This window comes from Tarenaya hassleriana, unplaced genomic scaffold (genome assembly GCF_000463585.1).
Source record: "Tarenaya hassleriana unplaced genomic scaffold, ASM46358v1 Cleome121, whole genome shotgun sequence".
Classification (NCBI taxonomy): Eukaryota; Viridiplantae; Streptophyta; class Magnoliopsida; order Brassicales; family Cleomaceae; genus Tarenaya; species Tarenaya hassleriana.
The window spans coordinates 66031-81205 of NW_010962504.1; the positions used below are offsets into that span (position 1 = coordinate 66031).

The 15175-nt window shown below is 34.4% G+C and overlaps 1 protein-coding gene across 1 annotated transcript; it reads right to left on the reverse strand.

The window, feature by feature from the left end:
* Positions 1-309: 309 nt before the first annotated feature.
* On the reverse strand, positions 310-6075 carry LOC104807060 (ABC transporter B family member 1). Its single transcript, XM_010532171.2, has 10 exons — positions 5505-6075; positions 5350-5404; positions 5078-5253; positions 4769-4969; positions 4424-4683; positions 4028-4344; positions 3712-3935; positions 2842-3215; positions 1842-2559; positions 310-1749 (listed from the first exon to the last, which is right to left on the reverse strand). The coding sequence occupies exons 1-10, from the start codon at positions 5913-5915 to the stop codon at positions 466-468; spliced, it is 4020 nt and encodes a 1339-aa protein (XP_010530473.1). The 5' UTR covers positions 5916-6075; the 3' UTR covers positions 310-465.
* Between the last annotated feature and the right edge of the window lie 9100 nt (positions 6076-15175).

A 15175-nucleotide genomic window follows, 5' to 3' on the forward strand; every position in this document is an offset into this window, starting at 1 on the left:
AAAAAAACTCTTATATTTTAAATTAAATTTTAAAATAAAATCTATTGTTAACTTTGAAATATCGTTTAGCAATTCATACATTCACATTAATAATGAAATCAAAATTTAAAAAAAAATATATAAATATTTAACCTATAGTAAACATTCAACAAAAAAAAGCAACTTTAAAACGTTTATTTAAAACCTCAATCATCCATAAATAATAAAATAAAAACCATAATTCTTATTAAATTAAATTTGTCATATAATTAAAATTCAAAACAGATTAATTAAAAAGAAAAAGTTGGGGTTTCCGGATGATTTGATCGATTGAAAAATTAGAAGATGATATCATAATAATTTCATAATACACAAAACACTATACCATCAAATCTGATATCATAGTTCCAAAAATAAGCAAAAAAAAAAAATAGTAATTCAAGTGTCCGTACAGATCGTTCCCCTGTTTCATCTTTCCGTACGGATCTAATTCTCTTTGGGATCATCATCTTTAGCTCTCGAGCTCGAACCAGAAGTCATTCCGATCACTTGACTATGCGTGAATCTCTGCAACTGTATCATTCTCGCGTAGATTCCGTCCGGAAAATTCTTCAGAAGATGAGAATGCGACCCTTGTTCCGCCACTTTCCCGTCGTCGATCACCGCGATCACGTTCGCGTTTCGGATCGTCGACAATCGATGAGCCACGACAATCGTCGTTCTCCCCGAACACGCGTGATCCAACGCTTCCTGTACCGATCTTTCCGATTCCGCATCCAGAGCGCTCGTCGCCTCGTCGAGGAGCATGATCTCGGCTTTCCGAACGAGGGCTCGGGCTATGGCAATCCTCTGTTTCTGCCCTCCCGAAAGCTGAACTCCTCTCTCCCCTACGTACGTTTTGTATCCATCGGGTAGCGAAGAGATAAATTTGTGGGCGTTTGCCAGAGTCGCAGCTTGTACGATCTCTTCCTCGGTCGGGTTTTCGTCGTGGCCATAGGCGATGTTTTCGCGGATCGTCGTCGCGAACAAGCATGGCTCTTGAGGAACTATGGCGATGTGTTTCCGCAGTGACTTGAGATTGTATTTTCGGATGTCTTTCCCATCGACCATGACTCTACCCGATGATGGCTCGTAAAATCTTTGAATCAGCGTGATAACCGAGCTTTTGCCGCATCCGCTCGGTCCAACGAGAGCTAGAGTTTTCCCAGCCCTGGCACGGAGGCTGAGGTCCCGGAAAATCTGGATATCGGGTCGTGAAGGGTAAGAGAAGTCGATGTGTTTGAGCTCAACCTCGCCTCGAAGCCTGTCGGGGACTGGGGTGGTATCAGGATCGTCGGGTTCTATCTCGGTTTTCCGGTCGAGGAGCTCGAAAACTGAACGCATCGCCTGTCCACCCTTGATGAAATCAGGAGCCAGGGTGAGCGTCTCGGCTGCGCCATTGGCTGAGACCATCAAAACCATGAAAACCCTGATGGTTTTCGAGAAGTCTGAAATCCCGTGCTTCACGAGCCACGACGCATACCATAGCCCAAGAGCGTACGAAGCATAGAGAGCGAACTGGGCGACTCCATACCCGCTGCCTGCTATCTGACCTTTCCAGAAACAGCGTTTCAGCGGTGGTTCTAGATTTTCAGTGAAGAGACGAACAATTTTTGACTCGGAGTTGAATGCAGCGACAGTCCGAACATTCGCTATAGCCTCGCCCGCGAGCTGCGTGCCCTTGGCATGTGCCGCTTCGAGATCCCCCGAGAATCCCTTCATAAACATTTTCTGTTCAAGAGTGAAACACGTCGAAATGTTAACAATTATATCGAATTTCAACGTGAAAAAACTCGGATTTTATGCATAGGTTGCAACCAAACCTGTAAAACAGTAGCTGCAACGACGACGGGGAAGACAGCAATGAGGACGAGAGCAAGTCTCCATTGCAAGACGAAACCAGCGGTGCAAGCGACGAGCATCAATGCCGTATTCTGAACGATGACAGAAATCCTGTCCCCAATGGCCGATCTCACGTTGTTCGCGTCGAGGGCCAACCTCGCGGCGATTCTTGCGCTCTCGTTCTCTTCTTGATCAAACCAAGCCATCTCGTTCTTGAGAACAGCTGCGAGCATCTTTTCCCGAACCCTCTTCGTAAGATTCTCGCCAACGATATCCCAGAATGAATGCTGGAGTGTGTTGAAGAGAAGAGCGGAGGAAGAGAGGCCGATAAGGAGGTAGCAGTATTTATCGATCTCTCGGATCATGTACTCGTGGTTCGGGTTGTAGTATATGCTAAGGACGGCGCTGAGTACGTAGGCGAAGAACGCGCTGAGGGATCCACAGATGACAGAGCCGACCGATCCGACGAGAGCGTATTTCCATTCGGGAGAGTTCATCTTCGCGAGTCGCCAGAACGAGCTCGCTTGATCCTTGAACGCGAGTTTCTCATGACGGTAGTTCGGATATGAAGAAGCTTCGAGCGATAGGCTGAAATCCGACGTCGAGAAATCGGATAGTCTCCTCGAGTATGGTGATCTTCCGTATGATGAGTTCCGAGCGATTATCGGTGAGCTCACGGAGTTTCTAGCGCTCGATGGTCTGCGACAAAAAAAAAAACAGTTACCATCTATGCAAACACACGCCTGAGAACGCACCCGGCCGCACAAAACATATTCTTTTTTTACCCGAAGAACGTATCCGACCATACAAAACGTATCCTTTTTAACCCGAGAACGTATCCGGCCACACAACCTATCCTTTTCATCCGAGAACGTAGTATCCAACCACACAAAATGTTTTCTTTTTTACCCGAGAACGTACCCAACTGCATAAAACCGTATCCTTTTCAGAAAAGCTCCCGAGGCGAGGTGAATCACGTACCTTGCACTACTCTTTCTGGCATTGTTCATGGCAGCTTCATGAGCGGCCTCTTGCATCCTGATAAGCTTGGAATAGATTCCGTTGTCACCCTTGGCCAGAAGCTCGTCGTGAGTCCCGATCTCCGAGACGCTTCCCTGCTGAAGAACGGCGACGAGGTCGGCTTTTCGGATGGTGGAAAGGCGGTGAGCGATGACGAGAGTCGTCCTCCCGATCATGAAACGATCCAGCGCCTCCTGAACGAGTTTCTCGGATTCGGAATCCAAAGCGCTCGTCGCCTCATCTAAGAGAAGTATCGCCGGATTCTTCAGCATCGCCCGAGCTATCGCTATTCTCTGCTTCTGCCCTCCCGAAAGCTGCAACCCTCTCTCCCCCACCTGCCATTTTTTCCGGCTTCAATAAAGTTTCAGAACACAAAATAGACTGTAACTTATACACAACTCAAGGACTGAACAGTGTCCATTTTCCGGGTTTCGGTTCGGTTGTATTGGTTGATTCAATTCTTTAAAAAAAATATAACCGGATGATAATATGATTTAAATTGGTTCGGTTCAGTTTTAAAACAGTATGGTTCGGTTATATCCATAAAAAAATTTAACCAAACAATCTTTCGCAACCAAATAAAAACAAAACAAAAAAAGAAAATAAAACCCAATAAAATATTCAAAACATGAAAGAATATACGTATTTACATAAAAAAAAATGAAGAATATTTTCTGTCGTTAGGTTGATTGAGGAAACTATTACATAGATATATTAAAAGACTAGATTGAACCGAAATAATTCAACCAAACCAAAATGATCGATTTTGTTCGGTTAAATAACCAAACCGAATTGACCTCATTCTTCGGTTATTAGATTCTTAATACGGACCTGGGTGTCGAACCCGTCGGGTAACTTGACGATGAAGGAATGAGCGTTGGCCACTCGAGCCGCCTCCTCGATCTCGACGTGATCGGCGTCGGGTCGGCCCAAAAGGATGTTTTCCTTTATGGTTGTGGCGAACAATGCGGGTTCTTGGCTCACGAGCCCGATTTGCTGTCTTAACCATCGCAGTTTCAACCCTTTCAGATCGTGCCCGTCGAGCAGAACTTGACCTACACGAGAAACACAATAATATCTAAACCCTACAATTACGTAATTTTTTTTTATTTTCGTAAATTCCGAGTGTCGGGTTCTCAAATATTACCCGAGGACGGGTCGTAGAATCTCTCGATGAGCGAGACCACGGTGCTTTTACCGGATCCGCTGCTTCCGACCAAAGCTATGGTCTTTCCGGCAGGAACGGAGAGTGAGAAGTTGTTAAGGATCTTGACATCTGGTCTCGATGGGTACGAGAAATCAACGCTCTTTAGCTCGACGAGTCCTGTAACTGAGTCAAGCTCCAAGCCCAACTCGCTGTTTCGCTCTATCGATGGCTTGTGATCGATGATTCTGAAGATTTTCGCAGCAGCGACCTTCGCTTTCGCGAACGCCGACATGCTCGGAGCTGATTGACCCAATGCCCTAAATCAAAGATCAAAGATCAAGACAGTGATACGAATCGAGATGGAGAAGGAAAGGAGGAGAAGGAGGAGGAACTTACAAGCCGCCGATCATGACGGCGAACATGGTGGCAATGGCGAGACCGCCATTGGTGGAGTGGTGACGAACAAGGTAACCACCGTACCAAAGCAACAAGGCGTAACAACAGAAGACAACGAAGTAAGTTCCGCCTAATCCCATTCCTTTAGCCAAACCAATTTTGTATCCGATCTTCTGAGAAATTCTCAGAGCAGAGGAATAAGCTTGAAGAGCCCTAGATTCGCCGACGAATGCCAGCACGACCCTGATTTGCACCACTGTCTGTCATTTGAGATCGAATCAGAGAAAACCCAGATGAAGAAATGGAGAAATGATTGATGGGTTTTTTTTGTTTTGTGTTCGTTACCTGTTCGACGATATTCCCAGCTTGGGAAAGAGCATCTTGGCTCTTGTTAGAGAGCTTAGCCAGAGTAGCAGTGTGAATTCCTCCGATCACAGCTATTAATGGAACCACAGCCAGCGTCACGAGTGCTAATTGCCACACTGCGGTGAAACCCACCACGAATCCCGACACAAATGTCGCCATGTAATGGATGAAATTGCCCAGCTGTTGCAGAGAGAGAGAGAGAGAGAGAGAGAGAGAGAGAGTTCAAGCAGGTCAAGAACAGAGATGAGGTAGAGAGAGAGAGAGATGTGAAGGAAGAAAGCGAGTTACTTTCTCGCTGATGGCGTCTTGAACCATGACAGCGTCGGTATTAATGGCGAAAACGACATCGGAGGTTCGGACCTCGGTGTCGAAGAACTGGATGTCTTGGTTCAGAGCTGCTTCTAAGTATTTTATCCTCATCTTCGTCGTCTGTCTCTCTCCTGTCCACATCCAACACGAAATCTCTGCGCAGAAACACAACATACATTTAATCCCGAATGTCTCAGATTTGGAATCGGATCAAGAACAATAAAGGGTGGTGGTATTTGCTGTTTCTTCACCTGCCCATGAAGATGCCCAGATTGCAGCACCGACCACCAGGAAGTAAAGAGCATACTGCCAGAAGAAAAAAATTTCAGTTTTTTCATGGAATTTAGTCCAGTTTCTGTACTTTCGGAGGTGAAAGTTTCCAAATTTGGAGATGGAAAGTTCGTACCTTGAGGACTTCTTGCATCATCTTATCGACGTTGTTAGCATTTGAACCAAAGGAGTTGACGAGATCAGCGAAGAAACGGAGAAACAGAGGCAGAGAGCAGCCATGGACGAAGGCCCCAACTGAACCAATACCCATCAAGACATAATCCAAACTGTCGGCGAATCTGAAGAGCTCCTTGAACGCAACACCCGGAATCTCCTCCTTCCTGGGCTCTTCCACCGCCGCAGACGACGGCGGAGGAGGCGGAGGTGACGGCGGAGGGCCACCGGAATTCTCCATCTCCGGCGTCTCTGTTTCTGGGTTTGGTGGGCTTTTGCTGGAAGCGGAGACGAGCTCAAGACCTTGCATTTCGGACCAACGCCATTCCTCCACTGCCTTTATTACGTCTTCTTGATCAGATTCTTGGGACATTTGCGTAGATGTTTTTGTTGTTAGCTTTATAGAGAACCTTAAAAAAAAACACCCCCCAAAGAAAAAAAATTAACTATATTTATTTTTATTTATTAATTAAACAAAAATTAAAACTCAGTCTCCCAAAAACCAAACCCAATGGCTTCTTCTTCACAACACTCTCTCTCTCTCTCTCCACACACTTCACCTCACCTCTCATGTTCGTTTCCTCTGCAATATCTTCTTCCTCACTTTAGTCATCCATTTCTAATTATTTATTATTTTCTTTATTTAATCATTAACTTTATCTAACCAATCTTTCAATTGTAATCCCTTTTTTTCTTATTAAAAATCAGATTTTTTTTTTATACTGATGTGAATAATCTGGACCAGACCCACGACATGGAACTGAGTTCTTGATTTATCTAAAACTCTTCAAATTATCCTGATTGGTCTTTGGGTTTCTAAATTGAAAAATCTTTTTATTCCGAAATTAAAAATATTGCCAAAATTCTATTTTTAAAATTATTATATAATTTTATTTTATTTTTCGACCCACGTGAGGCTGTTTTCTCCCCCACATTTGTTTGCATGTTCTTGGGTTTGTTCTCTTGCTCCTCTTCGTTAGTGGGTTTCTTCCGTTTCGTTAAATTTTTAATTAATCAGTAAAATGTTTTATTTATTAATTTATTTATTTGGTTTTCTTGTTGCGTAGAATCCATGATTTCCCCAATCCGACATACAAATTCAGATAGTTTTTTTTTCCTTCCACAGCTTCTGGTCTTTGTGTAATTTTTTTTTCTGTTTATTATTGTTAAGGTTTGGTCATTTGGATCTCTGGCAAGAGAAATACATGAAAGTATATTTTTATTATAATTTTAAAAATCAATAATAAACACTGGTCTGATCTAACAAAATTTTATGATAACAAATTATTTTGGTTTTTGGATTTTATATTCGGTATTTAGTGTTTGGCTTTTAATAATAAGTATATTTATGTTTATTTATATACCTAAATTAGGAACGTTAATTACAAAAAAAAAAACTAATCTTGAAATAAGTTGTTTTTTATTTGGTACAAAAAGATTTGGCTTTTGAGTAAGAAAATCCTTTGTTCATACATAAGACTTCTCTCTTTTGTCCTCCCCTTTCCTTTAATTGCGGTATCTCCTTTTTCTTTCTTTTTTTTTTTCAATTCTTTCCAAAAAATTTCATGCAATCTATTAAATTAATCTATAATAAATATATATACTAAATTAATCTACAATCAATATATTAGCTAACAATGAGACCTCGTTGATGAATATGTAGTTATTAAATTTTCAATTATTAACATCCTTTGTTGAACATAAAAAGATTTTAAAACGAAAAGAATATAGAAAAAGTTATTGATTAAATGATACTCGCGATGCAAAATGAATCAAGAAACTAATTGGATTTCAATTATATTGAAAAATATGAAGAAAGAATATGAGTTTGTGCATTATTTAAGTGATAGTTTTTGTAAAATAAAATATTAAGTGATTGTTTAAAAAAAAATATAAATGAGAGAGTCAGGGTGCTCAGAAAACATAAAAGCCATATTTTATGGGAAAAGAACTGCACCTGCTTTAATCACGCCTCTTAATTTCATTATGTTTTTTTACCTTTATAAATATACGTGTAACTTATAAAATAATTTGAGAAATTTTATTATCCATTATTCAGATTATAAACCATAAGCGACCACGATATATATATATATATATATATATATATATATATATTGCCACATGTATTTGATATATTAATTAGAGTATATCGATCTACATTGTACTTGAAATTATCCTATTAGTCGTGCTCCAACAAATTTTTAAAATATATCTATATATGTAATTCCCATTTTATACCTACATAATACGTTGATATAGTTGGCATCTTATAATAATTTTAATTTCTTTGTTTTGTGACCAATAATTTTGATTTGATGGAGAGTGAAAATTTACTGTGGAAATTAATTACTGGACATATTTATTGGCCCACAAGGGTTGCTTCCTAAAACGTCAAGGAGACAAATATTGAGCGGAGCTTCTCGGTTTACTGACACACGGTAAATTCCCTGAACTATGTAAAACTAAGACTCCGAGTAAAGATATTTTTCATTTCTTTCCTTAAATAATATATAAGTTCTTTTTTCTATATATAAAAAAAAAGACTTTACGTGATTTTTTTGGGTAGCGGTTCTTCAACAATTTCTTTCTGGAAAAAAAAAATCTAAAATTTTAATCTAAAACATTTTTTTTATTCAGAAATAATCTTTAATAATACATTTATAGATGTAAGGCATAATTTATTTTTATAGTGAAAAAGGATTTGAAACTGAAATAGTGAATATGATTTTACTGTCTTGTTATGATTATCTAACAATTTTCATTAAACATTTTATTTATAGCAAACCATAGTTGATGATAAGTTGAGACTTTTATCTTTAGAGAGGTTTACTAAAAATGTATAATTTTCATAGATTTTAGGAAATATATTATATTTTAGTACAAAAAAGAGTGAACAATGTCATATACGGTAAGTGAAGAAAAAATGTTTTCCATAGATCGGACCAAGTGGACATGAAATATCCAATGTATCATCATCGGTTATCTTGTTAATTTTCCTCTAACATATATTTTATACAAAATTTACCATTTACCAAAAAAAAACTATAAATATTAATATTTATTTTAAAATCTCATAAAACAATGGAAGTAATTAATTTATATTACATTAATATATAAAATTCAATTTTAATATATTAATAGATCAATTCTATTAAAATTTTAAATATAACTATAAATCTTTAAAACTATAACAGTTTTACATATAAATATTATCAAATCTACTGATTCTTTTCTCGAAATCTTATTCGATTAAATACAAATGTGGCTTAAGTTTTATAAATTGTAATATTATTGATATGTAATCGAGACAATAATAATAATTTATATATTTGATAGTGATCGTCATTAATTTTTCTTCATTTCTTCATTTTGGAGAACAGTGTTTAGCGTTGATATTGTTTGGAAATGACATATTTTAAAAATATTTTACACAACAAAGATGGTGAATGTTATTTATTTTTTATATTTGACTTAAAACTGAAAATTTTTATTGAAATAAAAACTATTTACTCATTATTTACTTTTTACGTATTATATATTATTGACGTGATAATTTGTAAATATCATCATACAAAATTCGATAGATAAAATTTGTAAAACCATTAATGTTTATATACAACCCGTTATAATTTCAAACATCACAATTAATTTATTATTGTATTAAAATTAAAGTTTTTATATGAACTGGATACAAATGAATTAGTTACGATTTTTATGATATTTATTGCGAAAAATAACAGTATCATACGAAGAGAATTGGTACATGCGACGCTGATGAAATTGGAAAGTTGTATGACACAAGAAACCACCATTGTTTTTTATTTGTGGAAAGTAATTTTCAGACATTTCTTCAGTTTCGTCACTTCGTCATCTGAAACACTGAATCTGATATCGTGTTCGTGTGGTGTACGTATTCATACACATATACATATACACACATATATATACGTATGTATGTATATATATACAGAGACATTTAATTTACCTTACCTGTACTCAGATTGACCCCTCACAGTTGTACTTGGTGCTCATTTAATGTGATCATATACCCCGGAGGTTTTTTTTTAAAAAAACCCTAAATTTTAGGATGATCGTTAGTATATTCGTTGTTTACTTCCTTTTTCTTTATATTTCATCAAGGGAAACAAGTGATGATGATGATGATGATGATGATGATGATGACGTCATAAATTAGTTGGTGTACATCCAAAGTACCGATATCAAATTTACTCGTACCCCAACCACAAATATTGTTGGGATCCAAATATTTGTTGAGGTCCAAATGTGCTTATTCGTGAGATTGATCATGGTTTTTTTTAAACAAACATTTAAAAAAATGATTACTGAATTCAAATAATTAGTAAATGATATGAGTTAGTCGTTATGATCATCTATACATTAATTTTTTTTAAACGATCTATACATTAATTTATCAAAAGATTAACCCTAACAATACAACCAAAAGTTTATATGATTTAATATAACAGAACATAATCAAACAAAAAATCAGTTAAAACTAAACAATTCCAGACAAAAAATAAAATAAAACATAATCAAATATTTAAAACGTGGAAGGGTATACGCCTTCGCATAAAAATGGACAATAATTTTTGCTTGTAGCCAAATTGATTAAGGAAACTAATTTTGCTCCTCAATAGTTACATACTAATAAAAGAATATATATATACACACACACATTAAAAACTGAACTAAATCAGAATAAAAATAATTGCATCTTAATGGACAATTGATTGGTTATAATCAATGTTATTCAGCTAATAACGGAACCAAACCGAATCTGAATGATTAAACACTTGTATAATCGTTCGCTTAGTATAACAATAACCTAACAGAATCGGAATTTGGAATACTAGAACTAGAATACTACAATTGAATCGAATCAAAATACTGTTATCAAACTGAACCAACATAAAAAAAAAATAAGAATTTAGTTCGGTTCAGATCAATTTTCACAATAGTTTCACTCCTCGGATACATAGAGACACACGAATTCTTAATTTTAGTTTAGACCACTATTATGAATATTATGAATATCCACTATTATGAATATTATGATGTAATTATTACATTAGTAGAAACTCTAAAAAAAACCTACCACGTTGTTATCAACTGTTCACAAATGTTCTTATAAAAAAACTGTTCAGAAATGTTTAATTAATTTGTGTGATATTCTCAAAAGAATATGGAGGGAAAGTAAGGTAGATATGATTAGGTGGCAAAAGAGGAGGTTATATAAATGACCATTAATTAAATATCCATTAATGGTCTCCATAATTTGATTAAGAATAATTCGTACTCTTCTATTTTAGAATATATGTAGTTTTAGAGTATCTTTTATTATTAAAAATGGCGATGTTTCACAATTTCTGATTCTACATGGATTAAAATGTAACCAAGTTTCTTGGGTTTATATTCTTACTTTAACATGCACATTTGCATATACCGATATTGATATACATATATTTTTGTACTATACGTATGTGTGTACAGTTATACAAAGTTTTTCTCTCGAATTACTTTGAATTGCTGTTGTTGTTATTATTATTACTCTGAAAATATTGATTTGCAGTGAAAATTTAATTCAATTTTAGTATTAAATAAGAACATAAAAACGAAGTACGGTCGTTAGAATTATTGTGTGGGGGTAAATATTGAAAACAAGAGAGTCGGTGGGTCGACGTACGATAAAACAGTTGAAAACTTTGAACCAACCGAAAGTGTTCACATCAAATAATTATTATCAAAATTCAAAATTAATATATAGAATGAAGAAATCTATATATATATAATTTCTGCCTAATTCGGAGGAACCGAGGCATGACTTTGAAAAAGTCAAAGAATACAAATAATAACCAATAAATAAATTACTGACAGCACCTTATATAATATAATATTCAATTAATATAATTAAATGCAAATAGTACATGTGAATCGGATTATCCCAATTTCATTTTTTCCCCATTCCAATTTCTTTCTGCAATTCCATATGATCATCCTGCATAATATTTCAAATATTATATAGCATATTTTGAGTTAATTGAAAAATAATATGGTCTTGTATAACGTTATACTAACATATTTTATCGAACAAATTATTAATCACTTGGAATGATAGTAACGCGTTAGAATAATATACAAAATATTTTCTCATTTAGAATTTAAGAAATTGTAAGTATTCATGATTTTTGTGTTCTATCACTAAACAAGTACCCATGCAAACTCATTTGTTTACAAATGAGAACCTTAATTTCTAACATTATTTCCATGCAATTTTCTTTAAATTTAGGATATCAATGCAATTTAATTAATTAACTTTGTTTTATCTAGAATATACAATGCCATGAAATATTAGTCAAGGTCACGGTCGGTCTTAATGAGAGGTAATTATTAGTGTTATAGGATAAAGGTTTGTGGTCCAATTTTCATTCAATTGAAAGGTATCTATTACTTTATTTTAATTTTAATTTTATTAAATTAAGAATTTGCAACATATACATATACTAGTGTGTATAAATTTCATAATAGGACTTTGAATTAGAGACAAAATAGATATATACTTGAATGCCCACTCAAGTATTCCTCTTGAAAGTGGTGCATGTGACACTCATTATGCCTCCCATTTGTCTTTCTTGTGATGGATTTTGCATTAATTTAAGGCTTAATCAAATTGTTAATTAAGCATGACTAAGGCTCTAATGATATCTTAGTCTTCAAGTTAGTATGATTATTTTCCATGACGATTAGAAGAAAATAAAATAGAATTTGATAAATTCAGTAAAAAAATTCTTGGTCTAAAGTCAAATTGATTTTATTCAAATAATATAATTAATTTTTCATTTCCCCCAAGAAAGAGCTCCACAATGATACTTCCCGTCCGACCAGAGTTAAATATACACTAAATGTATAATTTAACAATTTATTAGTTAGGTGACGTCACTTATATACATGTAGTCACTCGTTATATATGACATTTACGAAAGAAAAAATTATTTATTGACACATAATATATATAAAGGGGATGATAAGGATGTGGTGGACTGTCCTAGATTCTCCAAAAACTCGCAAACCTTTATTTTGTATGAAATTGTATATGCAAATAAAACAAAGATTTCACTACCACCAAACTAAATAACCATATATATATATATATATAAGGCAAAATTAAATTAAAAATCCCCACAAATAATAGCTCCAAATAAAATTAAAACACAAAAAAAAAATACTGAACATGAAAAGCTCTTACAAACAAAAAACCCCCACAAGCCATTGAACACGTGAATCAGACAGGACTTCACGTTGATGTGAGTATTATAAAATGTAATTTCATGGTCTCGAGGAAAAAGAAAAGATATGATCAACAGATAGGATTGAATAACCGAGATTACTTCCTTTCACAATCATGAAATCCTCTTTACGATCTTTTTTTTAATGGTTATGTAAGTGTGGATTCAAACCGTGGTTGTGGGAGCATTTTGTGCTTTCCCACACCACTAAACCACCACTCCTTGGTACGATCTTATGATTGAAAAAATCGATATCTATAATTATAACTATTCGAGATCGTTACAGAAGTTAAAATTATCCTCACCAATTAATATGAGATCTTTCAATATATTTTGTCCTCACCCATATACATTTCGAAAAATACTTTTCACGAGGTCAATCATTCTAATACTACTCTACAGCGAACACGCATTAACTTAATTAGAAATCTTTTGGGATAGGCAAACGAAAAAGTAAATATATCTTCTTGATATGAATAACTCAAGTATTTTAAATTATCGTTAATTGTGTGTAGTCTCGTACTTACATAATCTTCGAATCCCTCTTATTTTGATGTGTTCGATTTATTTCTTTACTCCTATTGTCTAAGTGGTGTCTAGACAACCACTTCTTATCCGTACCACTTAGTACCATCGATCACTCTTCACTTTCATCGTACCTAGGGATATCATAGTAATTTTACAACATACACTTTATTATTCATTTATAAAATTTTACCTTGTACAAAAAAAAACATCCGTATTCCGCTAGATATTAAACAAAAATATTAAAAATTTAAAACCTTATCTTGCAGTCTAGTGGATAATTAAGTTTGTGTTCATTTTTTCTCTCTAATGAGTTAAAATCTTATATATTTGGGATTTTGGGTATGGGAATATGAGCGTGAATATTTTTTTTAAAAAAAGTGATTAAATTTAGCAAAAAAGGGTAAAAGTAAATGTATGTATATAGGAAGAGATGATGAGTGTGTGTATAGTTTTGGCTTTTAGGTGGAATGATTGGTGTTTGTTGGCTCAACAGAGGAGACAACCTTACCTTAGCATCAAACCCAATAGTGTAAGAATCTAAAACATCAGGAAGTGGCAAATCTCATCTACTAAGATTTGTATTCGGTAATCCCAAAAAATAGAACAAATATTATAAAAAAATAAGATAAAAATGACAACAACGAAACATTATAATTCGACAGCCGATTCATAAAAAGGCAAAACAGCCGAGCAGAATCCCATACACTTTATCTATCTATATATATATATATATATGTGGCCGTTGAAAATGCGGTTTGATTTTATCAAATAAGAACTAATATTGGGAAATAGTTACATGTACAATGAATGATGATGGAATTTGTTTTGATTTTTGTAACGTGGTTTTCTGAGTGGATATTCCATAATATCTTAGAACGCTGCTTTTATTCTTTAGAAAATACTTCGGATCATATATATCTATATATATATAATATGTGGGTTATTACGGTTAGATACTTCTATTTTTATTTGGATTTCAGATTTTTTGGTTTTAAGGATATAATAGCTATCGCTTTTATCACAGATTTAGTTTGAGTTCTATTCATTTCGGATTCCACTTAGTTTTTTATTAGAACGATATTTATTTTTAAAGAAAAAAAATATTTTTTCATTTGTTTTTTCGTTATTTTTGTTTTCAAAATATATTCAATTAATTTAATTTAATTTAATTTAAAAATTAAATCCAATTGATAACTAGATCAAATTTAGTTATGATTTATTCGGTTTGATTCGTATGGATAATCGATTTATATAAAACTTTTATTGAATATAGTATAAAATTTCCATTTTGTCAACTAAAAATAAATTCAACAAAAAAAAACTAAAAACAAATGAAATTAAAAAAAAATAGATTTTATGTGTAACTTCCAAAATCGTTAGGGAACATTGAAATTACCATCATCCATCAATACAAGCTTTTTTTTAAATTAAATTAAAAAAGTATGTTTTGTCCTCACCCACACATTCGTTGGAAGTACTTTCCAATATGTCATCCATTATGATACTATTCCATAGCGAACACGCTTAACTTTAAAAATCTCGTGGGTAGACAATAAAAAAAGATAGATGCATTTTATTATTATAGTAGTTCAATTAATTCTTTTAAGTTATTGTTAACTGTATAGTCTCATACTTACACAACCCTCGAATCCCCCTTATTTCGGTGCATGCATTCGATCTCATATCCTTCTTTTATTTAATGATCTCCGAAAAACCGCTCCTTATCCATTCCACTTGTATTGACGATCACTCATCACTTTCATCATAGTATGAGATATCACATTATAGATTTTGATGT

Coding starts and splice junctions, on each gene's coding strand:
- LOC104807060 (XM_010532171.2), bottom strand. CDS start 5,915: ATGTCCCAAGAATCTGATCAAGAAGACGTAATAAAGGCAGTGGAGGAA. Junction 4,684..4,768: donor CTGGGAATATCGTCGAACAG/GTAACGAACACA, acceptor CTCAAATGACAG/ACAGTGGTGCAAATCAGGGT. Junction 3,936..4,027: donor ATTCTACGACCCGTCCTCGG/GTAATATTTGAG, acceptor TTTCTCGTGTAG/GTCAAGTTCTGCTCGACGGG.